The sequence below is a fragment of the Diorhabda carinulata genome, chromosome 2 (assembly GCF_026250575.1).
Source record: "Diorhabda carinulata isolate Delta chromosome 2, icDioCari1.1, whole genome shotgun sequence".
NCBI classification, from domain to species: domain Eukaryota; kingdom Metazoa; phylum Arthropoda; class Insecta; order Coleoptera; family Chrysomelidae; genus Diorhabda; species Diorhabda carinulata.
In genome coordinates this window covers 2,871,264-2,898,574 of record NC_079461.1, presented here as the reverse complement: position 1 = coordinate 2,898,574, position 27,311 = coordinate 2,871,264, and the positions used below count along the sequence as shown (strand labels likewise).

Sequence of the window (27,311 nt, the reverse complement as noted above, 5' to 3'; positions counted from 1 at the left end):
CATATTTTTGAGTAAAAAAAATACTCAAGAAACTATTTAAACTTGTTTTAATTTGAATAGTGAATATATTGATGTTTAATATGTTTTCCTGGCGAACTTCAATAAATGTTAATTGTATAAAATGTAAATTTACGTTATATGAATATATGTACAATTACAAGTTAAATATAGTTATAATATTTTATATTTGTAATAATTGTATTATTTGTTAGAATTAAATTTAATTGGAAATATATGATTGTTTTTATCAAATGATTCTTACTTTTTTAATGATTTGGGAAACGAAATGATACACAAAGACTCCAATAAAATATTTATTCTTTGCCACTCAATTTTTAACTAATATGAGAACTCAATCTTCACTAGACCAATGATTTCTAAGACTAATCACGCACATACAATAAGCATAATATATGTTTCAAATCTGTCTAGAATGGCTAGAACAGCATATTAACACTATGTGTACGTTCCACATGTTATAGACCACGATAGCTGAAATTCCTATTCCACTAATCCATAAGTATTGGTGCAACGCGCATCTTGACTGTTGTAGGCTTGCATTATGGTGACTTCAATATATATTTCGCGTAAAATTTAATTCGACAACTAGGTCAAATTGTAATAATTCGCATTTTATAAGGGGCCCTGTTAAACTTAACCTCAAAAAAACAAAGAACTGGTGCAGGAACTGTTCGCAAAGTCGTTGGGAAAGTTTATTAGGAATAGAGCAATATTATGTCGAAGTGCGTGCCACTTCACCCATGAATTGCATTAGAAATGTTCCTTTATGATAGCGTTTTCAATCAAACTGATAGCACTTCCACGGCAACGTCATCGAAATTGAAAAAATGACGTTTGTAGAAGAATTTAAGTTGGCGATTCTGTAGATTCCTGATTGTTTGAATTACAACCGGTTTTAGTAAGTATTTTTGACATATGCTCCAACTATTGTGTATATTGTAAATACATATTGTCCATTGTTGCTTACGATTTAGTTTCTTTATTTAAATGTAAGAATAGTTTCTGTGAGGACTAATCTACAAATGGATAGCGAACTTTCTAAATCGCCACCAAAAATAATTGTCTAGTACTAGGTTGATAGGTCTTCTCAGTTTGTAGTTCATTATTTACAAATGGTATAATTTTATTATAATTAGTATCTTTTGTAGTGATTTCTTCTGTTTTGATTGGGGTTTATAAAAATGTTTCTCCTATTTTAAGCTCTGAACGCAGTCAAACGTCAGACTATTGTCAATGTCATCACTAATCTGATATCTGTCAAATTAATAAATAGTTTTGAATATAAAGTTGTTTATTTTTCAAAACGATGTTTAATTAATGCGAAAATAAATAAAACGTATTAATTATAAAATGAATGATATTTGTCGAACTTGCTTAAGCAGTTCCAATCTTTCCCCAATGGAAAATTATGAAAGTCTAACCGAAAAAATTGAAGCGATATCTACTGTTAAAGTAAGAAATATATAAAAATTTATTCGAAATAATGAACTTTATTGGATTTTAGGTAGTATTAGATGCCCCAAATTTCCCCACAGTAGTATGTGATGAATGCGTAAATAAGATAAATATTTTCTATTGTTTTAAAAAAGTTATTATAAATAGTGATAAGGTGCTTAAACAAAAATGTGCTACCATTCTAAATCAAAGTGTTGATAAAAAAAATAGTTCAAAAATAAGTAAAAGTTTTAATTGTGATAAGTCTGATAATAAGAAAACTACAATAAAAAAAATCAAAAATAGTCCAATATGTACATCCAATTTAGAAGATATTAAAATTGAAACTGAGCAAGATATAAGTAGCTTCAATGGAATAATTAATAAGGAAGAAGTGTTTATCGAAGAAAAACCTGATAAAGAAGACACTTGTGTATCTTTAAAAGATAAAAAGCTAAAATGTAAAAGTTGTATGCTAGATTTTACTACAAAATCAGAATTACTGACTCATAGGAAAACTTTTCATAGAACATTTAAAAAAGAAAAATCTCTCTATTGTAATGACTGCAACATAACATTTACCTCCCAAGCGAAATTGTTAAATCATAAAAGGAACACCCACACCGCACCTGGTATATGCAATATTTGTGGAATGATAGTAAGAGCAGATAATTTGAAAAAACATGTGCAGAGGCACTCTGAAGAACCTGCAAACTGTAATATATGTTTGAAAGTTTTGAAAAATTCAGAGTCATTAAGAGGCCATTTATTGATACACAAAGATACTTTATATGGATGTCAAGAGTGTAATAGAACATTCAAATTGAAATCAGAATATAACAGACACTTAAAAAAACATACTGGTAAGTTTATAAACTCATATTAAAGGGTAACTTTTTCTCCTATTCTTCATGTACCTGAAGTTCAAAATGAAAATAAAAACAAACTATTTTTAGTAGACCTCATAATAATTTTCTTTTTTGTTATCGTAAGTTTTCAAAGATATTTGAAATTAATTATTTTACAGCTTGTTTAGGTAACATTTTAGAGAATTTTTGGTTATTTGTAGTAAAAAGTATATAGTTATAAAAACCTCCTTGGTATTCCTTTTCCTAACAAATAAATAATTTGTGGTATTTTTCAAAATTTGACATTCGAATAAGTTTCCTGCTCAAAATACTTGATAAATTGAGGTTTTTTCTTGGTATCTGCCCTGGAACTGGACCAGTGCAGGCCAGTTCATGAGTGTAAAAAATTAGTTCATCAGATACAAAGAATGATATAGTGCAGAGAGCAATGGAGCATGTGTTGATTATTGTATCTGAGGTTATTTGATGTGATTCAGGCCTTGTATTATTAACAATAATGGAAAACGATTTAGTACTTTTTGATACATTACATTCGTCCGATGACGAAGATGTAGTGCCACCATTTCCAGATTACACTGTCTTGCACTACACTGGCTGAACTGACTCCTAGACCCAGTGCAAGCAGTACAGTGAACTGGGTGAACTAGTTCTCTTGTACTGATTAATAGTGCAAACACATCACAGAAATACCAACGGAATTTATATAGGAACGAAATATCTCTAAAATCTGTTTTATTTAAGAAAGAAAGGGTCTGTCAGTTCCCAGGGTTATACACAAGGGTTAATATATAGAGAAGCAACAATCTTTAAGTTCAACATAATAAGAATCCAAAGGGATTGCAGTGAGAATGAACTAAACCAGAAGTGCTTAATCAATATATTGAAAAAATGCGAAGTTCTAGGTTATGTTCATGAAAAGGTTTTTGATAAATATGAAAAAAAAAGTTTTTTTACGTTTATTTTTTCATATTTTCCGATAAATTTGGATTGTAAAATATGATTTAACTATTTCAACCAACACCAATCGTTTTATTGTATTTGAAAAAAAACTATTATAAGGACTTATATATTTTCATTTGTTCATTAGTAAAATATGATAATTAAAAGGTATAAAAACAAGCCACGAATAAGAGAAATATAAGAATTAACTATTTTATTCAATTATTCGTAATATTGTTTTGCTCAAGCTATTGAAAGTTATAAATTTCTATTAGATTGTAATGTTTTCCAACTTCTCTCCCATTATTTTTCACCAGCTTAATTTATCAATAAGACTTTTTATAGTTACCTTAACTTAATTATTAAGAAAAAACTACGACACAGACTTGAAAAATACAAATGAAAATATCTAGAATGACACCGAAACAAAATCATAAGAACATGTTATCAAAATATAACTCCCATATGGAGCACTCCCAACTTAATTGCTTCTCATTAACTATTCATAATTTAATATAAAAATATTTTTTGTAGATCCAAATATTCGTAAAAAAATGTGTAAGATATGTGGGAAGTATGTACGAGACATCCACAGACACCTTTTAACACATTCTGGAGAACGACCTTTCCTCTGCCCTTACTGTAACAAAGGTTTGAAAAGTTCTTATGCCCTTAAATTACATATACGTCAACATACCAACGAAAAACCGTTTACATGCGAATTTTGCAATAAAGCATTCGCTCAGAAGATATCGCTATTGGCACATTTGAAATCGAAAGCACATACAGAGGAAAAAAACTGAATTTCGATTAGAATTTTGAATTTATGAGCTGCGGTTTTTCTAATAATCTTGTCGTTTTTAAATTAATTGCAATAGTTTTGGTTCAACTGTCTAGTTGATGAAAAGGTACCCGGGTATCCATTTCAGTTTTGCTGAACCAGTTTATTAATTTTTTATCAAGAGAGTTTTATGACCGCCCAGATCCCCAAAATTGAAGTAGTTTGCAAATTTTCGTCATATCAAAGTTGATACCTCCTTAGTTCAATAACCAGGTACCCGGGTACCCACTGAAATTATAATGTATAAAGATCAGTTTTATGCACATTGAAGAGAATGTTCATTAAAGTATTGAGGTAATTTGCTTTTTAAATAAATAATTACACCCTCGATAATGATGGTATTAGTGATCACAGGTATTGTGAGGTTATCTTACCTGTTAAAAAGAATCCTCAGAAATATGTAACATTTCGGGATTTCAAAAAATTTTGACGACAAATTTCCCTATGAAAAAGAAGTGAACTTCTGTACTTTCCATCTTTACTTTGTTTCCACGACCTTCACTCGATTTCCCTGTCTGTCCAGTAAGTGGATACGAATTTTCAGCATCATATATCCACCATACTTTGATTCCATATTTAGCTAGTTTAGATGGAATATACCGAGTAAATTTAATTCCACCACGTTATGGATAAAGTTGCTCATCTATTGTCAAGTATTCTGTTGGATCCTTCATCATGACAATGCGCTCAATCATCGTGACAGACCACCCGCCTCACCTGATTTAGCTCCTTGTGACTTCTTTTTGTTCCCGAAATGCAAAATAGTGTTTCGGGGGTGGTAATTGGATGTTATCAAGGCAACTGAGCAGCATCACAACTGAAAATTTTCAGTTCAATAGTTTTAAAGATGTAGAAAGTTCGGAAAAGCGCGAAAAATAATATGGGGCTATAATATGGATAATCGTAGGAATGCTCAGTAAAAAGAATAAATAAATTCATAGCAGACTGAATTAAAAGCAACAGGGATAAAAAAAGTAATAGAATATAATTCAAAGTAATCTTTTATTATTAATACTTATGGAGCAGAATGATAATATACAAAAAAAATCAACAAAGCCTAGTATCCGTTGAAATAAAATTTCCCTAAAAAAATTCAGATACTAATTAAAAATATAATCTACATATATACAAAATAATTTAAAATTCTTATATAGGTTTGTATAATAATGTGGTGACGTATTTTTTCCTGTACCTATGCGTAGCGCTAAGTACCATGACGCCATCTTTTATAGAAAGAGCATACAGATGATTTAACATAACGTGATTCGGTTCTGGCAGTAAAGTTGGCTCGCACTAAAAATTTCAACAAATTATTCCCACTTCATTAAACTCAATTTTATACTTTCATCACTGGTAACACCTTTTTTGAAGTATGACATATTTATTTAATAACAATCAAAAATATTTTGTTGACTTGAAGGCTATAATGAAAAAAAAAACGTCGCATATGTCCTGATGAGATATCACCAGTGAGAAGATCTCCTAGACACCTCATTTTAGGTCTGTTGGCCAGTTTCTCTTAGTCTTCTATTGTCTCTACTTTGTACCGATGGTTGGAGCATGGGATTAACTTGTAATTCCAGTTTTTGGTAATGCATTTGACTTATCTGTTATATTGTTTCTTGTACTATTGCAATTAGAAGGTCTACGTGTATCATGTGGTGTGAAACATACCAGAAATCATCGACAATTGCTCGCAGAATCTTATATTGTACCCTTTGTATAATGGTTATACTCGATTTGCTGGCACAGCCCCATATTTCTATGCCTTAAGTTCAGATTGGAATAATGAACAAGGTAACAGGTTTGAAAATGATTTGAAGTAAATTTCTTAACAAAAGAAAGAAATTCATTGATACTAATCATAGTTACACAGAGATTCTTCATATGGCAAGCACCACTCTAAAGGATCAAAGAATTCAGTTTTCATACTGATACAATTCAATTGGTACAGACATTACAAAATGAAGATTATTCACTTGGAGATTTATTACAAGGAGTTCCCAAGAAAAACACAATTACACTCTCCCAAAGGATGATGCAATGAGCACATTTAGACCTTATTTATTCCACTAGATCATTTTTCATTTCTCCAATAAATATGAGTTTTAAATAGAGAGATTTTAAATAACCTCCCAGAAGTTCTGATTTGTTTCTATAAGATTGCCTTAGGGGAGTATAGCACGAAAGAGTAAATCTGTGGGAGTGCCTGTTAAGTACTGATTGATACAAAGAATAGAAGTAAAGAAAATACAGTCATGAACACAACAACTAATCCACAATATACTTACTGAGAGTGGTGTATCTTTGTTAAGAATAACTTGAAGAAGATGAGGTGGCAAAATAGGTGGTCCGGTCGTTTTTTCCCAAGGCTTATTCGCTGGAATATCTTGTCCAAATTCTTTTTGAGAATCATCTTTAGCATTTTCGCTATCTTTAGCCAATGCTTGAAACACCTAAAACAACATTTTTCATACAATTTCTTCGAGTGTTGAAATTTATTATAAACAACCTCAAAGTCTGATTGTTTCACAACAATAAGATTATTTTTGACACCACCGTTATCTTCTACAATTTTATTAGCTGGATCATTTTTCCATTCTCCGTCTACAAAGAACTTGTACTGATGTTCTCCTTCAGGTAAGTCAATTATAGCGACGAAATCTCCGTAGCTTTTTACCATAGGTATTGTTTCCCAATTTGAAAAAGTACCACAAATGCAGACATCTTTACCACCCCCTTCCCAACGAAATACTGTAGGTGTTTTAGATGCATTTCGTACTGGTTGAGTCCCCTCAGAAACTAAAATAAGGTTTTTTGATTCTATTACTATAAAAAATTATGTTAATAAACTTTTAAATCAAAGGAAATACTATAAAATCAGCAAAAACAATATATTTAACCTTGAAAATCATTTAGTTCGATATAAACACTTTTTTCTAATTACTAACTAGAGATTAATCTATTTTTGTACTTTATAATTATTGTTAGTATACAAGAAATGAATTTTGATCAAAATAAAAAGACATAAAAACTTCATATGATTATATCATATATTTTAAATATGTTAAATATAAAAGATAATACCTGTGTTGGCCCTAGGTCGAGGTAGATCATAACTTAGGGCTGGCTTAGTAAAATAAGGCTCCTCTTCATCCTGTGAACCTTGAATTTGCAATTTGTTTTCAGGCTTTTTGTCAAAGATAAAAGCTTGTCCTTCTTTAGTTGGTGACGCTGGGACTGCATCGCCCAATTTTTGTCTCTCTCGTGTAGCTCCGCTACTTCCTGCATTACCCATTTTGATATAATTAAATCATATTTTGTGATTCAAACCTCACTCACAAGTCTCAAACTTTGACAAGGTGACAGATAAATGACGTTCAAATTTTTAGGCGAATATTCGTGTTCAAAGTATATTTAAAGGGTAGTATGTTGCAAATAGGGTAATATGAAAATATATAGTCACTCAAAAATATAATTTACTATTGATTACTTACATTTTACATAGTTTCGGGATTTTAAATATATCAATTGGTTATTTGATCCGAATCAACGTTTGACATAAGTTATTTTATGAGAGTGGTACTTATACCTCAAAAACAAAACGTGATTTGAAGGATTTTCTATCTAGTCAAATTATTTATATTTGAACCTTAGACCGATTCCAAGTTTAGATATGTGTATAATTATTTGTAATAATTGAATATTATCGTTAAATTATTAACACAAAATGACAAGTAACTGTAGTACTAATACTAAACAAATAGGAGAAATCGAAATACCTGTTCCTTGGGGATATGTAGCAGGTAACATTTTATTTTTCTACATTTTCAACCGATTATCACTTGAGAAAAATTTTTATGAACACAGTACAATAATAACAGATACAATTATCTACTAACAGCAATTAATAACATATAGAATATTGATAAGTTGGGTCAATAACTGGTAAACAATTAAGTAGATATATTTATTAATGCTCGTAAACATGCAAGGTGCATGATAAATTTGACTAAGTTTTCCACTTTTAAATTATATTATTTAAAATGACCTTGTTTATTGAAGATTCAATATCACGATCTTCTGAATTAGTACTTCTGTTAATTTTTAATTTGTTATAGTTTTTTGGGTCTGTATCTTTAGAAGTGGAATATAAAGCCTCATTCATTTTAATTCTTTTATCTTCTATCATTGGACTTCTACTATTTCAGATCTCTAGGTTTTTTGTGTACTTCTTGATAAGAAGTCAAGATTTGATGAAAAGCTCTCTCTGCTAATAAAATTACGATTCTTTTCTTTTTAACTCGTAGTTACATCTAATTTTTAATATAATATTTTAAATAATTTTATAGTTTCACACATTTTTCAGTATATACTTGAAAATATTTAACATATATACAAAATCTATACAATTTTATTTTTATTTAACCTCTTTCATTTTGATTGTTAATAGAAAAAAAAAATAAATTCTCGCCAGTATAATTGCTCCTTCAATTTAAAAATTTATACTGAAAAAATATTATGGAAGATGACTTTCGAATTTACGTTCAACTTGAAATATAATTAATTTTTTATGGTTTACTATTACCAAAAAAAATATTTGTGATAAAAGTTTAAAGATAATTTACATTTCTGTAGTGGGAGCGGAATTACAGAGATAAAGTTTTTTGGCCTTGGAGGCAAATTTGTATAATCCATATTTTTATTAAAAATACTTTTGCACATGGGAATATAGAAAGTTTTGAATTTGTCACTGTAGACGGTGATATGGAATACAATCTCGAAAATGTCACTGTTTGAGGGTTTTAATGCATAATCGTCAGGGTTGAAATGTTTACAGACTAGCGAATATTTTATCGCTTATAACCATTGCTTTAAGGGAGTTTCATCTTTCAAAAACTTACATCACTTCCTAATAAAAATACTGAATAATTAATATTTCCTTCAATTGAACTTTTACAATAATTTACATTTAAATATTGTTTTAAAGGCTCATAACGGTAGTTCTTTATATGAGGTTATGTCACTTTATTTTATGTATGTTTTGAGGAACACTTATTTTTAACTGTATATAACAAATGGAAATGCTTTGTTCGCGGCAGATTTATGAACATCTAAAATCTTTATTATTATTATATTAGCCGAAGGTTTATTCTTGATATTTTCAAGTATAAAGTCAACTACCACGTTGTTTATTTCTAATACAAGTACCCACGTAGAAAACCAAATAGATAAGAGGTTAGTTCACAAAAATGCCAAATAGGATGAATGCACATGCGCCGGATTTAAAATCTTTACCCATGTGAAGATACATTGAACGTATTCAGAACACGTTTCGAAATTAGGAATCTGTGCTCCACGAACACAGGGTTGGTTCTAGTAGTATGTTCCAATTATAGTTCGAACGCACTACGCATGACAGGTAGCTGCTGGAACATCAACTTTAACACATTTTGGAAAAAAATAATATTCATCTGCATTATCGGTTTAATCTTCATCTTAAAAATAATTTTACAACCTGCTAAAGCATGAAAAACGATTTAAAATAGTTATTGGAAAGTTTAATTTGTTCCTGTAGCGTATAACCTCTTGTTCATTATTTGAATTTTATACACGAAATTTTCATATCACGCATGATCAAGTAGTTATAGACAGTCTCCTGGAACAAACCTATAAAATTAGCACCGCGAACGCACATTTTCAAACTTATGTATCTAATGACAGAAAATGTTCAGGATATCTACCGCGAACAAAGCTGCAATTGGTAATTGTGTTGAAACTACTATATATTATAATCTTTTTCATTTTTGGACAATCATGATATATGATACAGGGTGCTACTAAAAACAACTCGGGTGAAACTTAAAATTATTATTAAACAATGACGGTTGATGAAGTGATAATTAGTTATTTTCTGTTGTTTTAAACTTATATCAATGGGAATTTTGCTTTTGCATTATTCTACGAGTGTTATTCGAAAAGTTCCAATTTGATATATATGGTAAATGATTTATTAAGGTAAGTTACTAAAATGCCAATTTTTAAATGGTGGAGGTGACAATAAATAAGACATCTGTGGAAGGGTTGTTAAGTTATAGGTTGTAAGCTAATAATAAACAAACTAACAGCTGCAAGTTTATAATTTAGAACATGGTTTTGTTGGAAATTACGGTCAAGTTAAAACTTAGTGAAGTATAGGGCAACTAATATTTGTAAAAACAAATTATTTGACAGTAAACATGGTTCTTATGAAGATTAATAATAGGAAAAATTAACTTTACCTGACATATACCTCCATACAATCATATTGTAACATGTTTTTCACAACAGAATCAAGTTAAAATAAAAAAAAAAAACTTAAAATTGCATTAATAATAAAGTTTATATATCTTGAAAGTTGGTTAATTGTTAAATAAACAGAATATACTTTGTTGTTTATATTAGCATGATTCTAACATTAAAAAACAGTTGAATACTAGTAACAAACAATATACGAGGTATTTATTTTTTTATACTATGGTTATAGATTGAATAGAATAACTAATAAAATAACAGGAGTTGTAAATTCGATTTTCGTATGGGAACAATTTCAATTTGTGTACATAAACATATGATTGATGTCTAAAATCTTATAAAGAAAAGCAATAATAGGGATATACACTACCGGTCAAAAGTTTTTGACCATTACATTCCATTGAATTTCATAATTCATAATAACACACTTTAATAAATTAACCTTTCATATTGCCCAGTGAGACATCTTTTTGTGAAGACATATTGAAACCATATCAAGAAACATCTTGAATTTATTAGAATACGAGGATGGTCCCAGAAGTACCTGGCCCATCAGAGAAAACAAAAATTTTGGAAAAGAATCACCTCAAAATAGCCATCGCCCCTTCATTGTTGGAAAAACGATGACCACCGAGCCATTTTTCAAGTCTGGTAACAGCAAATAATCTGACGGAGCTAAATCTGGCGAATAGGGTTCATGAGGTAGCAATTCAGACTTTATAGTTCATTAATTTTAGCCATTGCAATAACAACACTTTCTTCTTAGCCAAATGCGGCCGTTTTTGCTTGATTTCTTCGCTTGAATGTTGCAATAAGTTCACATAAATAATCGTCATTTATAGTTTTTCCTCTTTCAAGATAGTCAATGAAAACTATCCCACGCGCATCCCAAAAAAGCCGAAACCATAACCTTGTCTGCAGATAGAACAGTCTTTCAATTTTGTTCCGCACTTTTTGAAATATCCACTATGCCTGCTAGCTCGCGCACTTTCAGTCGAAGATCATGCAGTACCGTTTGAAACATGTACTTTCTAATACAGTGGTATTTTCCAAACAACTACCGCCATCTCTAGGTCAGACGGGTATTTCAGCGACCATCTTCGTAAGTAAGATATTTTTGATGGTTAATGCAACTTTCGAGGTTTTCGTATGATGAGGTAGTTCAGATTTTAGTAATATAAGGTCGTATTAGCTATTTTATGCTTGTATGTTTTCAGCTAAAACATGGGGCAAAGAATCAGATCCTCTGATATTGTGCCTTCATGGCATCATGGATAACGCTGGAAGCTTTGACAAACTAATACCTTTACTTCCTTCCAGCTACTATTATGTTTGTATCGATTTACCAGGACATGGAAGGTCGTCTAAATTTCCACCCCATCTACCTCTTCAAACCATCAATTTCCTTTTGGTATATAAAGAAGCGAGTAGATATTTTAAAAGGAAATTTATCATTATGGGACACAGTTATGGAGGAAAATTGGGCTTTTTCTATGCTCAGATGTATCCGGAATTTGTAGATAAACTTATTTTGCTGGAGTCAACGAATTTCTACCCGGTTTCAAGTGATAACTATATAAAATATTTAATCGATAAAACTAACAGTTATTTTAAAATTAACGATATTTTGAAATCCAAAAAACCACCTGAGTATACCCGAGAAGAAGCTTTGGATAGAGTACAAAATAATAGAAGTTTCAAGCCTGTTGAACGAGATGTTGCAGTAGCTTTGTTAGCGAGAGCTATAGAGCCAGTGGGAGCCCGCGTTAAATTTACCTTGGATCAAAGAATAAAAAATTTTATTGATCCTCTAAGGGATCATCGATATTTGAGAGATTGCACGGAGGCTTGTCCGATAAAATGTCCCGCACTTATAATATTGGGAAAAGAAAGTACTTACCACAAAAAAATTATGGGACCTTTTATAAAATTGTTAGAGGCATGGAAAAATGTTGTCTTGGTAGTAGTTGAAGGCGGTCATGATGTGCATAATGAATACCCAGAACGTATTGCACATTATATAAATAAATTTTTGTTAAAAAATATTGCTAAATTGTAGTATGCCGAAAAAAATGTTATTTTTCGTAATAAAACTTGTTTTTATGTCAAAAGCATCAACTTTTTGTGGTTATAAACCTCTAAAATTATAACTTTTCTTATGATATCAAGATTATTCAAGCCTTATTACGACTCCCTTACCTCTTGATCTTTTTTTTGCCCAGATGTGGGGTGGACGCTAATGCCTTCCTCACAACGGGCGGGTGCAAATGCTGTGAGTTTGTGACTCTCACCCACTAAACCACCCTCCTCAAACCTCGGGAGTGTCGTACGCCGGGAGGATAACAAATTGTCATTGCATCAGCGTACAACACTTAATCCTTTGGATTTTTGAGCTGTTTCTTAGCTTCACTCCTCTCCACCAGTCCGTCAAGACGGCAGAAGAAGACAGAAAGTTACTGAGCCACTCCACCAACTTCAAGGTCTTACAGCTCCCAGGAGTGGTACCTCTTGATCAACTTAAACCGTTAGTCTAAAAAAGTATCTTGCAAAGAAACATATTTGCAATTGAAAAAAATCTTTTTTGGTTACTGTAAACTAGTTTATGACGTGACAATTTTCTTAGTTGTGTCATTAATACCAAAGTTGGGTAAGATTAGGTTGGTTCGGAAGCAGAATAAATTTTTTATTCGTGTTAAGTGCCACGACATTACTTGAGAAGTTAACTGCGATTTGCGTTCGTATAGAGCACTAACTCATAAACTCTAACTAGAATCAGCTACAACAACGATTTTACATACATTTTTTGAAACTAGGGTAGCGAGGACCCTTAGATATGTCACTCTATGGCCGCCAGGTCGACGTTGGGATCAAGGGATGCGCAATCCAGTTAACGGTGCCAAATTGTGTTTACTTAATAATAATAGTTATTATTGTAGAGTTCGAATTCAGTTCGTGTTGTCTAGGGTATTATTTAGAATGAAATAGATGAAAAGTTTGTCACAAAAAGACATTAACTAATTAACCTATAATAATGGGAATATAAACATAAAGAAATAAAATGATGGTTTGACGGCACATCGCAGCTTCAGATTTAATTCGTCGTTTGTACGAAGATGGTCGCAGAAATAATAGGCCTGACCTAGAGATGGCGATAGCTGCTTGGAAAATACCACTGTATTAGAAAGTACACAATCTATTTAGTGAATGATTCAAGTTTGAAGACGCCATGTTGTTTAGTATTTGTTTGGCAGTCATCGAAAATGAACGTTTCCAGTGAATTTGTAAACATGGAAAAATTGGTCATCGGTATGTGATAAAATACTAATGGCGGTAGCCCAACCAATATAAAAGTTGAACCAGATTCGACTTTAAGTTAGACTGTTCCTTTGTTTATCAACAGTAAAATATTTGGTCAGAGTTTGAACGAAGCCATACGACCTGCAAAGACCAGCATCGCAATGGTCGATCAAATGAGGTGACGATTCTATAAATGTTGAAGAAAATCCACAAAGCGATCGTCGAATGAAAGTGCTCGAGCTAGCAGACATAGTAGCTATTTCAAAAAATAGACATGAGAAAGCTGTGCGCAAAAAAAGTGCCGCGTTTGTTCACAATGGAACCAAAACAGCGTCGTGAAAATGTTTTCATAGAAATAAAGCCGAGTTTTTGCACCGTTTCATAACCATGGATAAAACATGGATCCGTCACTTCACACCCGAAACAAAAAAATGAACCGAATACGGAGAACCGGCTCCAAAGACCGTTCCACCTGCAGGCAAGGCATATATCTCAAAAAGAACTATTGGGACATGCGTTTTGAGCATTGCGCACGCATGTCGTTGGTTGAGCTCTCAAATTATACAAGCAACTTTTTGCGCAAAAGAACCCGAAAATTATATAAAGTTCGAATACAATGAGTTCGTCGCGAGGTTGAACGAGTGCGCTCGAACTTCAATTCTCTGCATCAGAACGATTAGAATTACTAGCTGAAATGGCGGTTTCTATACTATAAAAATTTGATCCATTATTTGGCCGATATGCACGCATTAATAATATCATATTTTTTACTTTTTACGTAGTTAAAGTCGCTTCACAAGGAGCAATAAATCTTGATGCGCAAACAAGCTGAGCTGATCGGTTTACCGAAATATTTCAACTTAATCTTTGAATGCAATCTTTTGTATATGAAATATACAAAATATATTTGATTTAGCAACCAATCGAATGTCCGTAAGATCAGTTGAGCGACTTAAATTAAGTTTACAAACTCTTACGTTCGCGCCCGTGCTGACGCTTACGTTCAAGATCGTATTGGAAACTGTTTATTAAGTTTTCAACTGTCATTTGTCATTTGTCACTCAATATTTTTCCTACACATATCATATGCATGGTATAATTGAGGAAAATAGATTTTTAAATGTTATTTCTATCCTAGAAGTCTGTTTTCATTGGCTAGGCGATGGAACGCGAGCATTCGTGCTTATAAATACCAAATAAACCAAAATTAATTTACACCCTTCAGTGTTAATTATAAAATGATTAATTATGTGTATAAGGGCGTCAGCCCGTGCCTAAAAGTTCACAAATTCTCCTTTAAATCTGTGGTAAATTTGTGTTGTTTCATTATTGCAATGGGTAGATGAAGTACCCTGCAGAAGAATTAGTTGTGGCAGAGGAAAGTCCCTGCACAATAATAAACACTCACAATATTTATCACATGCAGTATTTTGTGATTGCAGTCTTTAGTGATTAACGTTGATTTTTGTTTTATCTGATTCATAATTTTTAAGTGAAGTTACTATAAATAATAATTGGAAATAAAACATACGTTATTTTAAATGAAATTTGTTTCTATTTAAACTGGTTTCTTCTCAAAAACTATTGTATAGAAATGTATTGTATTTATGTTCTTTTCCAGCAAAAACATGGGGTGATGAATCGGATCCAATAATACTGTGCGTTCATGGAATCATGGACAACGCTGGAAGTTTTGATAGATTGATACCAATGCTACCAACTTCGTTTTACTACGTCTGTATCGATTTACCAGGACATGGGAAATCTTCCCATTTTCCATCTCATCTCCCAATTCACACATTAAACTTCATTTTAGTATATAAACAAGTGTCGATATACTTTAAAAAGAAGTTAATCATTTTGGGGCACAGTTATGGAGGACAGTTGGGTTTTGTTTATGCCCAAATGTATCCCCAATGCGTAGAGAAACTTATTATGTTGGAGACAGTGACTATATACCCAGTACCAACCAAAATTTTCGTTGATTATTTGGTTGATAGATTGGAAAACTATTTTAAAATTGGTGATAATTTGAAAAACAAACAGCCACCTACTTATACACTAGAACAGGCTTTAAATAAAGTCCAACATGGTAGAAATTATAGTAGTATAAAACGGGAAACCGCCGAGGTTTTATTAAAAAGGGCAATAGAACCAGAAGGAGATCGTTTTAAATTCACTTTGGATCAAAGGATGAAAAATTTCGTAAATCCTTTAAGAGACCACCGGTATAATATGGAATCTATGAATACTTTTCCAGTCAAATGCCCCATACTAATGATTTTAGGTAATCAAAACGGTTTTCAGTTGAAAATAATGGATCCTATTATAAAATTTTTGAAAAAATGGAAAAATGTTGATGTGAAAATAGTCGATGGTAATCACGACGTTCACAATGACTATCCAGAAAAAGTGGGATCTTATATAAACAATTTTCTGTTGTTGAAAAAAGGAAAATTATAAAAAAAATAGTTGCTAATTATTTTATATAAAGATAAATAATAAAAATGTTGCGGAAAAATAATTTCTAGATGATATTTATTACAACCCTTATCTTAATAATGAATCAGATGAAACAAACATGAATGTCGATTACTAGTTTGAGGTTATGTCAAGGGCGTACCCAGGTCGTTTAAAAAAAATGTGTTATTGAATTGATGTATTGAAATACATCATTTTTATTGAGTTTGGTGTTTCATTTATTCGTTACGAAATAGTACCTGCCACCCCACAGCCCAAATCCTAGGAACGCCACTGGATTATATCAAAACTTTGGTATGGGGTATGTTCCACTCAACACCCGCAACATTTCTACGATATTCGCGGAATTTTTAAATCTCAAAGCAAACAATATGTGAAAGTTTCATTATTTGATGCGGCAGTTTAATAAATAATTATTAAAATTCACTATTAAGACCTATAACATCCCAAATAAGTCATGTGACTGACACACAGATGGCGCTGCTATTGTCAAATCCATATGACGTTTATGAAGTACCAACTTGTGTCAAATTTTATGACATTTCATTTCGATTATTCAGAAAAAAGTGACAGCCATTTAAATGAAGCTACTTTCGTTATTTTCAAAACAATTTCGTGATAAAAAGCTATGTAATGTGTAAACGTCACTAGCAATCGATTCAGTTACATTGTTTTGAATCGATTTTTGACAAAATCGATTATCAATCTCGAAATAGTTGATTATTTTTCTTTTTATAGTTGTCTTGTGAACGGCCTTTTAAATATTTTATTATTAAATTTAATAATGATCATTCACCCCACGTTTTGATTGACTTTTATATCTTTTAGCTAAAACATGGGGAGAACCAGAAGACCCTCTAGTTCTCTGTTTCCACGGTATTATGGACAACGCTGGTACTTTCAATCGATTAATGCCCTATTTACCCAATATGTTTTATTACGTTGGTATAGATTTACCGGGTCATGGTAAATCTTCCCATTTCCCACCACACGTTCCCATTCACGTGTTTAATTTCTTACTAACGTACAAACGTATAAGCGAACATTTCAAGAGGAAATTTATTATATTAGGCCATAGTTTTGGAGCTCAAATTGGATATATTTTTGCTCAGTTGTATCCAGAAAAAGTTAAAAAACTGATTATGTTGGATTCAATAACAGTATTTCCACAAACAGCGTTAAATTTTGCAACGTACCTTAGGGATAAAACTAATTTTTATATTCAAATTGAAGAGAAAATAACCAACGGTGTTCCACCTAGTTATACAAAGGAAGAAGCTCTGCACAGATTGCATACTGGTCGAAGTTACGCTCCAATCAAATTAGAAGGAGCTGTAGCTTTGCTAGAAAGATCTATAAATGAAATCGATGATGGAAAATATATATTTACATTAGATCAAAGAATAAAAAATACCATTGTACCTCTAAGGAATTTAAGGTAAGAAATTTTATTCGTAGAATTGTCTCAAAAAAGTTGTTCGTTCCAAAAATTAACTTGTATCAAATTGGATAACTGTAATTTTCAGAAATGTTGCAGAGGCAATCGAATTTTATCCAGTACGTTGTCCGTTGCTTATAATCTTAGCAACAGAATCTACTTCTCAACAAATTTATTTCAGTTCAATACTACAGTTATTAAAAAGACAGAAAAACGTGCGAATTAAGTATGCCGAAGGAAACCATGACGTCCACAATGACTATCCAGAAAGAGTTGCACCATTAATCAATAAGTTTTTGTTGTATAAATCTAATAAACTTTAAATTATGAACCAATAATTTTTTTACGTAGTAGCGATTATTTGATGCACCCTCGTAACATTATATCGCTATATAAAATAATTAGATAATATATACTTATCAAAAAAAAACAATTAGTAACAATAATAATTTATAGAAAATATTACGCCAAATGACCTTGATTCCAATATTCAATGTAAGTAGCTTTAGAAACTTTTGTTCGCGTTCATTCGACTTTTTAGGTTATATACAATAAACCAACAATATGAACGTAGATAAACGTAATAAAAATTTGGTTATCAATGAGTTTCAAATACCAGTTCCATGGGGACATATTGCAAGTAAGTTTGATATTTAATTTATTCCTAATTTACATTTTCGATAATTACCCAAATCAACGTATACCAATTTTTGAAATATTTGAGGTTAGAATGAATGAGTGTTCATGATACTGAATATCAACTCATTTATAATATTATAATAAAAACAATGTTAAACATTAATAATGGTTTTTTAGTTATATATGAAATTAGATTTTATATGAAAAACATTTAATATGAGATCGTTCAATTCTATTCCTCATAGAGTACATTAAGTTTCAGCGCATAAAAAATACCGAGGGTCTTTAAAAAGTATTAGTATTAAAAGTTTTGAAATACAAATATAATAGATCACGAGATAAAAAATATTCAAATTGTAACCAAAATAAAGAAATAACAAAACTAATTTTGAAAATATAAAATTTCTTGTTTATAAAAGTTTATTATTTCGACGTATTTTGCCCTTTTAAATTAAATTATTATTACGAGTAAATTGAAACTTTCCACTTAACTATATCTAATTAAAATATCTAATTTTGTAATGTTGCTTTTGATATTTTAGTAAAAGCTTGGGGAGACAACAAAAATCCACATGTCTTGCTATTTCATGGAATTGCAGATAATGCAGGAAGTTTTGATAATCTAATTCCATACTTATCAGCTAGCTTTTATTACATTTGTGTCGATCTTCCTGGACATGGATTCTCCTCGCCGTTTCCACCACATTTACCTATACATTCAACAGATTTTCTCATAGTATTCAAATTGGTGGTCGACTATTTTGAAAAACAAAAGTATACCATAATAGGACACAGTTACGGAGGTCAGATTGGTTTGCTGTTTGCTAGAGTGTATCCACAACATGTGGAAAAATTCATATCTTTAGACGGTTTGGTTTTGTTTGCGATAGAAGCAAAAGAATCCATGAAAATTCTAAAATCGCGATTAGAAAAGCATGAAGAGATAGTTGCAGCCAAGCCTGAAACTTATACCTACGAAGAAGCCTTAAATCTCATTTCCAAAAATAGATTTCATGGTGAGGTTTTAACTAGAGAAGCGTGTGAACCTTTGTTGAAGAGATGTTTGCATTTACAAGGTAACATTTAATCATTTTTTATACTAATTTATAATGATTTTCACTTTATTATCACTGAATACATTCGAAAAGCTAATTACTTGAGCTCTGTTATCATTATTTAGACTCAAATATAGGTCAATATTAATTGTAATACGCAAAAAACTCAAATAAATTAATTTATTAATGGTGGAATGCAAGTTAGGGCTTCTTTTAGCTGGACTGATTTTTGATAAAGCCCTAACTTTGAATTTCTCTTTTTTATAAAGAAAATGAGTTAATGAAGAACTGAATGTATTCGCTTGTGTTTAAATAACATGAGAATGATCAGAATTAATGGGATTTTGAGTGAATGAGTGCCTTTGTTTAAAAGTTTTAATACTGAGAATAGAATAAAGAAACTTTCTTTTAAGGTACATGGTTAATCAAACAAATCACTCGTAATAAAAAAAGGCTTTATTAACTGTCAATAAGAAAAATAAAAGAAACATCTTTACAAAGGAACAGGACTGGGGCCTGTCAAGTCACACGTTGTGCGTATGAGCTCTTCCACACATACAAGAGATCATGCGCCCTCTGCACAACGATACACATGCGCACAAATATAAATGTAGTACTCTCAACACTTTCACTTCTGAATTATGAAAGTTGTGAAGAGGAACATGCGAAATAGGAAAGTTTCAAGAGGGGCGACACGTGTGAAGTTAGACGTGGCTGCCTATCCTGTAGGCTCGATCTTCAAGTGAAATTGTAATCCGAACAGGAAAAAAATGATTAAGAGAGCGAGTTTTTTTTAATTCAAAAAATTATGGGTTATATTCTAGAGAAAAGAAGAATAACTTTACCTAAATTCTGTGTCGTAGATTCTTTGAGCACACATAGAACTGACTAGAATATTTAAAATCACTCCAAAATATTGGGATATTATAGGGAAAAGAAGAATAACTTAACCATAAGACCAAACGCAGATTGCATTGCAGGTTTTTGTATGCTTCTGTAAGCCGGATTGCCGATAAATATATTTAAAAACTTTGTACAAATTTCCTCCACGTGTTTCATGAATTGCGTGGATTTAATTTCGATAATTGACTGCACAATATTACGTTTGTTGCTTATTTAATTATAATTTTATTGCTGCACATTTCTAACCTCTCTGATCATGTAACTAATGACAGCTTGACGTGTTTTCGCGGGCCTTCTTGCCGATTCTCAACACTAAAGGTCTAATTACACTACAAGTCCTTCAGATTTTTCCTTAAAATTGGACTATATCATTGATCTCCGGTTCATTGGATGAGATTAAAACAATGAAAAATCAATTTGTATGGATAAATATGAAATTAGTTAATTGTGTTTTATCATATTTCAGATAACGGAAGGTATATCATAACCACAGATCAACGTATAAAGTCTTATATAAATCCTCTTCATGATATGAGATATAGAATAGAGACTTTAAAGTACGATCCCATAAAATGTCCAACTTTAATGATATATACTAAACTCAACGACCGACCAAGGAAAAAGTACCATAAGTTGCTGGAAAAACTGCACGCAAATAAAAACATTACCGTTCAATATATTGATGGAGACCATGATATACATAACAAGAAACCGACGGCAGTAGCTCCTTATATAAATAAATTTTTGTTAATACAAAAGTCTAAAGTATAGTTTTTAAAAAAATTAACCGCTTTTTCAAGTATCTATAGGTAGTTGTCGAAACAAAAATTTCCAATTTTCTTGTTTAATTTCTGGCGCAGTCAATAGGATTTCAAGATCTACAGTAAAACGACTCAATATTATATAGTGAGTTTGGAAATATCTGCCCGGTTTGTAATCGTAATAAAACACGCTAATTTGGCGATTACAAATTGATACCAACAGTTTATTGTGATTTGTGCTAACTGATACTGGTGGGTCAGATAGATAACCTTTTATCAGGGTCAGGCCTAATCTCGATCATATTATATTGTTGGATTGTGAGAGCAACAGACGTTACAATATATTATTTTGAAGCTAATACCATTAGCTTGAAGATTTTACTAATTTCGTGTTGTTTTTTTACCGGTTACTTGCGATTGTATGGGTGTCGCCCTGAGTCGGTTTTTTCGCGCACGATTGTATATATAAACCGATATTTGTTGATGGAATGACAAATATCACCACGTCGTCGTTTATAATCTGTGATCATCTTTAACTAGATCGTGTTATTTATTTTTGGTACGCTCCTAACTCTAACGGCGAGTCGCAGATTGTCGTATGATTAGCAATACACACCCCCTTGAACTAGACATAGGAATAAATAGAATAACACATCAATTATTAATTTATTTACAAACATTTATTAATTTAAATATAAAATTTCATATATGTACCGTTTCTTTGCATTTTTATGCTAATACCATCTCCTAATTGGATTTCTTTTGGTTCCGCAAAGAAAAAACAAGTCTTTTTAAAATGTATACTATTCAAAGTCGAGTATACAATGTCTTCGTAGAATTGTATATCGTACCACAACAATAAGGCGTTTGTCACTCCGCCTCTGGTGACTATTATATCTTTGGATTTCACCCCGTCTCCTTCTAATTGAAATTTAACCGGAGGCGAATGCTCTGTGTACATCAATCGTTCTAAATTCGGATGCTCGTAACCCTAAAAATCGTTCGCGGTGTTAAAAATTTGGCGCGGTCAATAGAATTTGTTGAAACTTACCGAATATTCGTTGATAATTTCGGCGATTTTGAATTCTAAGACATTCTCATCGTCGACTCTGTTACAAAATTCAATATACGGCGAACTGATCAATTGAACGACGATAATCAAACTCTGCGGTATGTTTATCGACGTTCCTATTTCGCTTTTTTTAAAACAGCAATTTTCCAACGATCCATCAACGTTAATTGTATCGAAAAAGAAAATGCACGTTTCTTGACCCGCGGTGATTTCTAATTCGCTGACTATAATGAATCGTTCTTTCGGTATGTGATTCACCGACAAAACGTATTCGAAAAACGTTTTATCGGCTTCTGTTTTGATCGGATGGTAAACTGTAGAACAATTATTTTTGGCTAGTAAGAATCCTAATAACGGACAGACGTTGTTATCGACAACCTATAACAAAAAAAACCATTTATATAATAAAGGTTCTCAAACTTTTTTGCCTCAAAGACCACTTTCAAAATATTAATGGCTTCGATGGACTACATTTTAACCATATTCCGAACTTTCATCAACAAATGTGATGACCGAACAATGGAAATTTGTTCGAACTAATGTAACAATAGAAACTGGTATAAACGAGCCTTCTCTGTAACCCTAAGGATTCATCTGGACCTCTTTAGTAATCACTGTTGTAACGATGGAAACTACGTAGATCTCTGGTGAGCCTTCCGTGGACTTCTGGAGGTTCACCTGGTCTTTTTTGTTGATAAATGCTCTATATTTTCGTGCCCACTAACCGACATAGATGAACACTGCTATTTGTTTATTTTGTGAAACTAATTAATGGTCATACTGTGCTGGTCGTAATATGGAAGCATCTAGAACGTTCGAGACTGTTGTGGAACGTCATATTGCCAATACAAATAACGCAACGTGTCAAACCGTCATGTATCGAGAGTTTGAAATCTATTCGACTCGTAATTCTGCTACTATAACCGCTATTTATGGTGTTTGTTATAAAATATGGATCTCTAATATCAAGTCATGTTTCAAATTTATGAATTGTCCAATAAGTTGAAATTTTTTTATGAAAATAAAATACTATGATTATGAACTACTAATTAAACACTAGTTTGTGGCTAGGAGTCTTCCTGTCTATCCACATCCGCTCTTCTCACCACATTTAGCACCACGAGATTTCTAGCTCTACCCAAAAAAAAAAAGGCTAAATGGAAAACATTTTTATAAAATTTCTGATATTGGTAAGGCCAAGCCAATGACAGAGCAGATAACATCCTATATGAAAGAAACCTTCCAGAAATGTTTTTAGTCACGGATTTAACGATGATTGCATTGAAATAAATGTTTTTAGTCTCCTTTTTACTCTGTATTGAATAAAAATAAGTCTCCCTACTATTAGATCACACCTCTTAAACTAATTTAGAAGTATTTCATATTGTATTGTGTTAAATGGAAATTAAAAATTTAAACTTGACGAAAATGAATAATGATACATTATAAAAAGAAAAAGTTGAAAAATTTGCAATGTCACATTAACAAACCCATTATCTGTTGCATATTTTCAATTGATAGCAACATTGATAAGATGGTGTATATAAATTGGAATGTTGTTATGAATCAATAAACTGCTGAATTATCAAAACAAATACATTGATATAAATATATTTATGCAGCAGTACAAAATCACGTTGGGAAAATTCTAATAAAGAAATAAAAAAAAAATAAGGAAACCACAAGAGATAAGTAACACCACTACCACTAAACAAATTATTATCATCCTCAGAGACTGAAGATAAACTATTTGTGAGGGAATTAGAATCTGCATTTAGTTATGGCTACTTCTTCTATAGTTGTAGAAAAAATACAGTGTACTACTCGATTAGATTTTACTATTACAGCCATAACATTAATACAAATGATACAATTAAAAGAAATTGATGGAATCTGAAGGTGTCTTTCAGAATAACAAAACTATTAAGGCCCATATCTATGTTAATATCTGTCGTAGAAAAACGAGAGGGGTTTCATTTTATAGAAAATTTAATCTATCCCAAAAAAGTTTATAATGAAAATTTCCCAATTTTAATCGATACAAAAGTTATTAGTAAAAATCTGTAAAAAAATACCACAAAATCAATTTTTCGTCCACCACTTTGAGTTCAAACCAACCCGAGGTTTCTAATAAGAATGAGAATCACGTTTTATATAAAATAAATAAGTAAATCCAATATTGAAATCAAAAAATACTTCCAATTACTCTAATCCCACAAAAAATATATATATTCAAAATTGTGACTTTTTAGTCATCACTATGATTAATTTATATGCTAATACAACCTAGACTGAATATATTATTAATATAAACGTGAAATAGTGGCACTAGTTTAAATTTAAACAAAAATAATCTAATTGGAACTAAAGTGCATATTAATATTACTTACAGTGAGATTTGTATTCCAAAACTTCTGCGCTAAGGCGCACACACAATCAACCAGCTTCTGATCATTCAAAAATGTTACAACTTCTTTTGAAACTTTGTAACATGTGTGATCGCCGGCGGCAGTCTCCAACAAAGTGGCATTTATCCCACAATCTCTAACTGTAACTCTAACAGTTACAACAGTTCCTTCGACAACTCTAACTGGATGATCCAAGCAAACAATGGCTTGTTCCCAGCAAGTGACTTGTTCTTCGTCCAATGGATTAGTAGTAATGCTTATATTTTCCGTCAGATTCAAATCGAACCATATTGCAAAAGCCTGTAACTCTCCCTCTTCGATGCACCTCAACTGAACTATTTTTTCGTGTGAATCGTCGTTCAACATTTCCGTGATTTGTTCTAAATTGTAGAAGTCTATATCGAACACTTGATGGATGTCAGTCATGTATTTAACATCCCTTTCTAATAAAGTTTCTGCCTCGTATGGTTCTAAATCATATTCTGTTAAGCAGACGTTTTCGAGATTCAGTAGTTTTAAGGATTTAGCATTAGTCCATTTATGTTGTTTAACTAGATCAGGACAGCTTAGACCTGAAATTTTATAACTTATAACATACAATACAGAAATTTTAAAAAATCTCTTATACCTGTAACATACAATTTTGCCCCACAAGGAATTATTTTATAATCCTCTTCCGTTCTTAAAACAGTTGAAGCATGGTATATACTTTCTAAAGCCCTTTCACCAAATAGGGCACAATCAAATACTTCAGTTACTAACAAATTGCATTTATCTGGTGGTTCTAGAAATACGATGACAAAAATATTTCAAATTTCGATATCAACACTCCTAAAACTTACCTTCCAAATCTGTAGAATAGCAATGAAGCACTTTAACATTGGTAACTTCATTCTTCTTGATCACATCTAAGCACATATTATACAACTGTTTATTTTCTTCAATTGCCACAATGGAAGTTCCAGGTAATTGTGCTGTTATGAGGCTTAAAAGTCCACATCCTGCTCCAATATCCACGACATGCTTATATCCTTCTTTAACCACAGATTTAATGGCGTTCTCATACGCTAAATTTCTACTTTTATCATTGAGCATTCTAAAATGCCACCTGGGTATCTGGTGCCATTTCACGTGCATCAAATTGATTTCGGCAGGGAGATAATTCTTATTAACTTTGACAGCTCTTTCTAGGTATCTTCGAGCTATATCAATCTCAGATATCCTTTAATAGAATTTAAAAATCTAAATGAGAATCAATTGAAATGCTCGGCAATATTTCTAGGTTAAGTTAATACTTTATAGCATGTTCTTTTTCATGTTTTTTAATAGTTTAGAACAGACAGTGATGTTGAAAACTTATTCTCAAAGTGTTTCCCTATGTATTGAGCAATTCAATTGTTATTGAAAAATATATTGAGCTGTTTTACCTTTCAAATGCAAGTTTACACATTTTCCATTAAAAATATCATTATGGCAAAAAGTGAGATGAAATATGAGTAAACTTAACTTAAATGCAATTAAAAATGTAACTAAAAGCAATTTGTCAAACCAAAATATATATCCCAATATAGATTTGTAAAAGACAGTAATAAAATGGAAACTGATACAGTAAATTGTATTATAAATATAAATTCATAAATGTGTATATTTAAACACAATAATATCCGTGTTTTTATCAAAATTTTATGAAAATTGGGACAAAAAGGCAACTCTGCATATCCTTGCATTAAATAATAGATACTAAAACAGAGCATACACTAACAAGATAACAATATTCTTAGAAATTTATAACCTCAATTGTAACATTAAGATAAATCAGAATTGACTTAGGTACTATTAGATAATGAAATATGAAATTGAGGTCACTACTTTTTCAGAAATTCAAAATACACCTTTAGTGTTTAGGCTATTTCTAGGATTTCCACCCAGTTGAAACTAATCCTACTTATAGTAATTCACAATTTTCTCTAGTCCAGGTGATATACAAAAAATTTTGAGTACAAATCTGATAAAAAAAAATAGTTATTATATAAATAAAACATTTGATTAAGTAACATGAATTATAGTAAAAAGTTGTATTGAAAGAAAAATAATGTGGAAGATAGATCTAATATTAATAAATCTGACTTAAAAGAATTATTACACATGAATGAAACTTCAAATTAATATAGAATTTACTCACTTGAACATATATGCTCCCAAATTATTTAGGATCACATAATTGTCGGGGAAAAGATTTAAAGCTTGAATATAACATTTGAGAAGTTCTTCTATATTTGAAGTTTCTTCTAAAACGGCTCCCATCTTACAAACGAGTTTAGTAAAAACCGTTTGAACGGCAGAAGTAGAATTCGAAGGGTCGTTCAAACTTTCGAAGTAAAGAACGAAGTTTTCGTAAGCTTCAGCATAATCATTCTTAACACAGGCTTGTTTGGCCTTCTTCAAATAAAAGAGACTGTTATTTTTCTTTTGATGTTCACCTAGCCGGGGAACTCTTGATGCCATTTCTGGTTTTTTATTTGTTTGTCGTAACATTTATGCCTTCTTTTCTTTAGTAATCAATCTCAACATTTTTCCTCGCACTCATCAAAACTATTCTGTCACCTCCTAGCTCCAACCATTTAAATGTCACTGTCAAAAACAGCTGTCGAAAGTACATTTCGATAACCCGTTCCATTAATTAATGAATTTTATTTCATTATTGTATGGATTAAATTATGTTGATATATTTTTTTTCCTTATTATATATGTGATTTTTAGTGGAGAAAATAAAATCTAGAAGAAATATACATGAAACGTCTAATTTTTTTATATTTTGTAATAGTACACGATTATTTTGTATGAAGGAATAGGTACTTC

General features: G+C 31.4%; 5 protein-coding genes across 11 annotated transcripts; 3 read left to right on the top strand and 2 right to left on the bottom strand.

Moving 5' to 3' along the window:
* The first annotated feature begins 1,242 nt into the window (after window positions 1-1,242).
* Window positions 1,243-5,996, top strand: LOC130904051 (gastrula zinc finger protein XlCGF26.1-like). Its single transcript, XM_057816569.1, has 3 exons — window positions 1,243-1,473; window positions 1,526-2,318; window positions 3,798-5,996. The coding sequence occupies exons 1-3, from the start codon at window positions 1,372-1,374 to the stop codon at window positions 4,064-4,066; spliced, it is 1,164 nt and encodes a 387-aa protein (XP_057672552.1). The 5' UTR covers window positions 1,243-1,371; the 3' UTR covers window positions 4,067-5,996.
* Window positions 5,093-10,513, bottom strand: LOC130904055 (5'-AMP-activated protein kinase subunit beta-1). 2 transcript variants are annotated; one of them, XM_057816579.1, is made up of 5 exons: window positions 10,386-10,513; window positions 7,192-7,389; window positions 6,617-6,906; window positions 6,396-6,560; window positions 5,093-5,397 (listed from the first exon to the last, which is right to left on the bottom strand). In XM_057816579.1, the coding sequence occupies exons 1-5, from the start codon at window positions 10,408-10,410 to the stop codon at window positions 5,251-5,253; spliced, it is 825 nt and encodes a 274-aa protein (XP_057672562.1). In that variant the 5' UTR covers window positions 10,411-10,513; the 3' UTR covers window positions 5,093-5,250. The 2 variants fall into 2 exon arrangements, with proteins under 2 accessions (XP_057672562.1, XP_057672561.1); XM_057816578.1 differs by lacking the exon at window positions 10,386-10,513 and adding an exon at window positions 7,887-9,562.
* On the top strand, window positions 7,624-17,964 carry LOC130904052 (serine hydrolase-like protein). 6 transcript variants are annotated; one of them, XM_057816570.1, is made up of 3 exons: window positions 7,635-7,910; window positions 17,005-17,614; window positions 17,703-17,964. In XM_057816570.1, exons 1-3 carry the CDS (start codon window positions 7,835-7,837, stop codon window positions 17,935-17,937), a joined length of 921 nt encoding a protein of 306 aa, XP_057672553.1. In that variant the 5' UTR covers window positions 7,635-7,834; the 3' UTR covers window positions 17,938-17,964. The 6 variants fall into 6 exon arrangements, with proteins under 6 accessions (XP_057672554.1, XP_057672553.1, XP_057672555.1 ...); XM_057816574.1 differs by lacking the exon at window positions 7,635-7,910 and adding an exon at window positions 10,648-11,100; XM_057816571.1 differs by lacking the exons at window positions 17,005-17,614; window positions 17,703-17,964 and adding an exon at window positions 15,317-16,629 and having other exon boundaries at window positions 7,624-7,910.
* LOC130904054 (serine hydrolase-like protein) lies at window positions 17,703-21,681 on the top strand. Its single transcript, XM_057816577.1, has 3 exons — window positions 17,703-18,254; window positions 18,796-19,329; window positions 20,678-21,681. Exons 1-3 carry the CDS (start codon window positions 18,179-18,181, stop codon window positions 20,980-20,982), a joined length of 915 nt encoding a protein of 304 aa, XP_057672560.1. The 5' UTR covers window positions 17,703-18,178; the 3' UTR covers window positions 20,983-21,681.
* Window positions 21,625-27,088, bottom strand: LOC130904050 (protein arginine N-methyltransferase 9-like). Its single transcript, XM_057816568.1, has 6 exons — window positions 26,635-27,088; window positions 25,295-25,674; window positions 25,081-25,236; window positions 24,435-25,024; window positions 22,024-22,422; window positions 21,625-21,963 (listed from the first exon to the last, which is right to left on the bottom strand). The coding sequence occupies exons 1-6, from the start codon at window positions 26,985-26,987 to the stop codon at window positions 21,661-21,663; spliced, it is 2,181 nt and encodes a 726-aa protein (XP_057672551.1). The 5' UTR covers window positions 26,988-27,088; the 3' UTR covers window positions 21,625-21,660.
* Between the last annotated feature and the right edge of the window lie 223 nt (window positions 27,089-27,311).

Excerpts from the sequence above, each read along its gene's own strand:
- LOC130904051 (XM_057816569.1), top strand. The coding sequence starts at position 1,372 with ATGAATGATATTTGTCGAACTTGCTTAAGCAGTTCCAATCTTTCCCCA. Across the intron at positions 1,474-1,525 it reads AAGCGATATCTACTGTTAAA|GTAGTATTAGATGCCCCAAA; the intron begins GTAAGAAATATA and ends ATTGGATTTTAG. Across the intron at positions 2,319-3,797 it reads ACACTTAAAAAAACATACTG|ATCCAAATATTCGTAAAAAA; the intron begins GTAAGTTTATAA and ends TATTTTTTGTAG.
- LOC130904052 (XM_057816570.1), top strand. The coding sequence starts at position 7,835 with ATGACAAGTAACTGTAGTACTAATACTAAACAAATAGGAGAAATCGAA. Across the intron at positions 7,911-17,004 it reads TCCTTGGGGATATGTAGCAG|CTAAAACATGGGGAGAACCA; the intron begins GTAACATTTTAT and ends TATATCTTTTAG. Across the intron at positions 17,615-17,702 it reads GTACCTCTAAGGAATTTAAG|AAATGTTGCAGAGGCAATCG; the intron begins GTAAGAAATTTT and ends TGTAATTTTCAG.
- LOC130904055 (XM_057816578.1), bottom strand. The coding sequence starts at position 7,917 with ATGTTACCTGCTACATATCCCCAAGGAACAG. Across the intron at positions 6,561-6,616 it reads TGAAACAATCAGACTTTGAG|GTGTTTCAAGCATTGGCTAA; the intron begins GTTGTTTATAAT and ends ATGTTGTTTTAG. Across the intron at positions 5,398-6,395 it reads ACAAAGATACACCACTCTCA|TGCGAGCCAACTTTACTGCC; the intron begins GTAAGTATATTG and ends TGAAATTTTTAG.
- LOC130904054 (XM_057816577.1), top strand. The coding sequence starts at position 18,179 with ATGAACGTAGATAAACGTAATAAAAATTTGGTTATCAATGAGTTTCAA. Across the intron at positions 18,255-18,795 it reads TCCATGGGGACATATTGCAA|TAAAAGCTTGGGGAGACAAC; the intron begins GTAAGTTTGATA and ends TTGATATTTTAG. Across the intron at positions 19,330-20,677 it reads GAGATGTTTGCATTTACAAG|ATAACGGAAGGTATATCATA; the intron begins GTAACATTTAAT and ends ATCATATTTCAG.
- LOC130904050 (XM_057816568.1), bottom strand. The coding sequence starts at position 26,987 with ATGTTACGACAAACAAATAAAAAACCAGAAATGGCATCAAGAGTTCCC. Across the intron at positions 25,675-26,634 it reads TTGGGAGCATATATGTTCAA|GATATCTGAGATTGATATAG; the intron begins GTGAGTAAATTC and ends ATTCTATTAAAG. Across the intron at positions 22,423-24,434 it reads TTTGGAATACAAATCTCACT|GTTGTCGATAACAACGTCTG; the intron begins GTAAGTAATATT and ends TTTTTGTTATAG.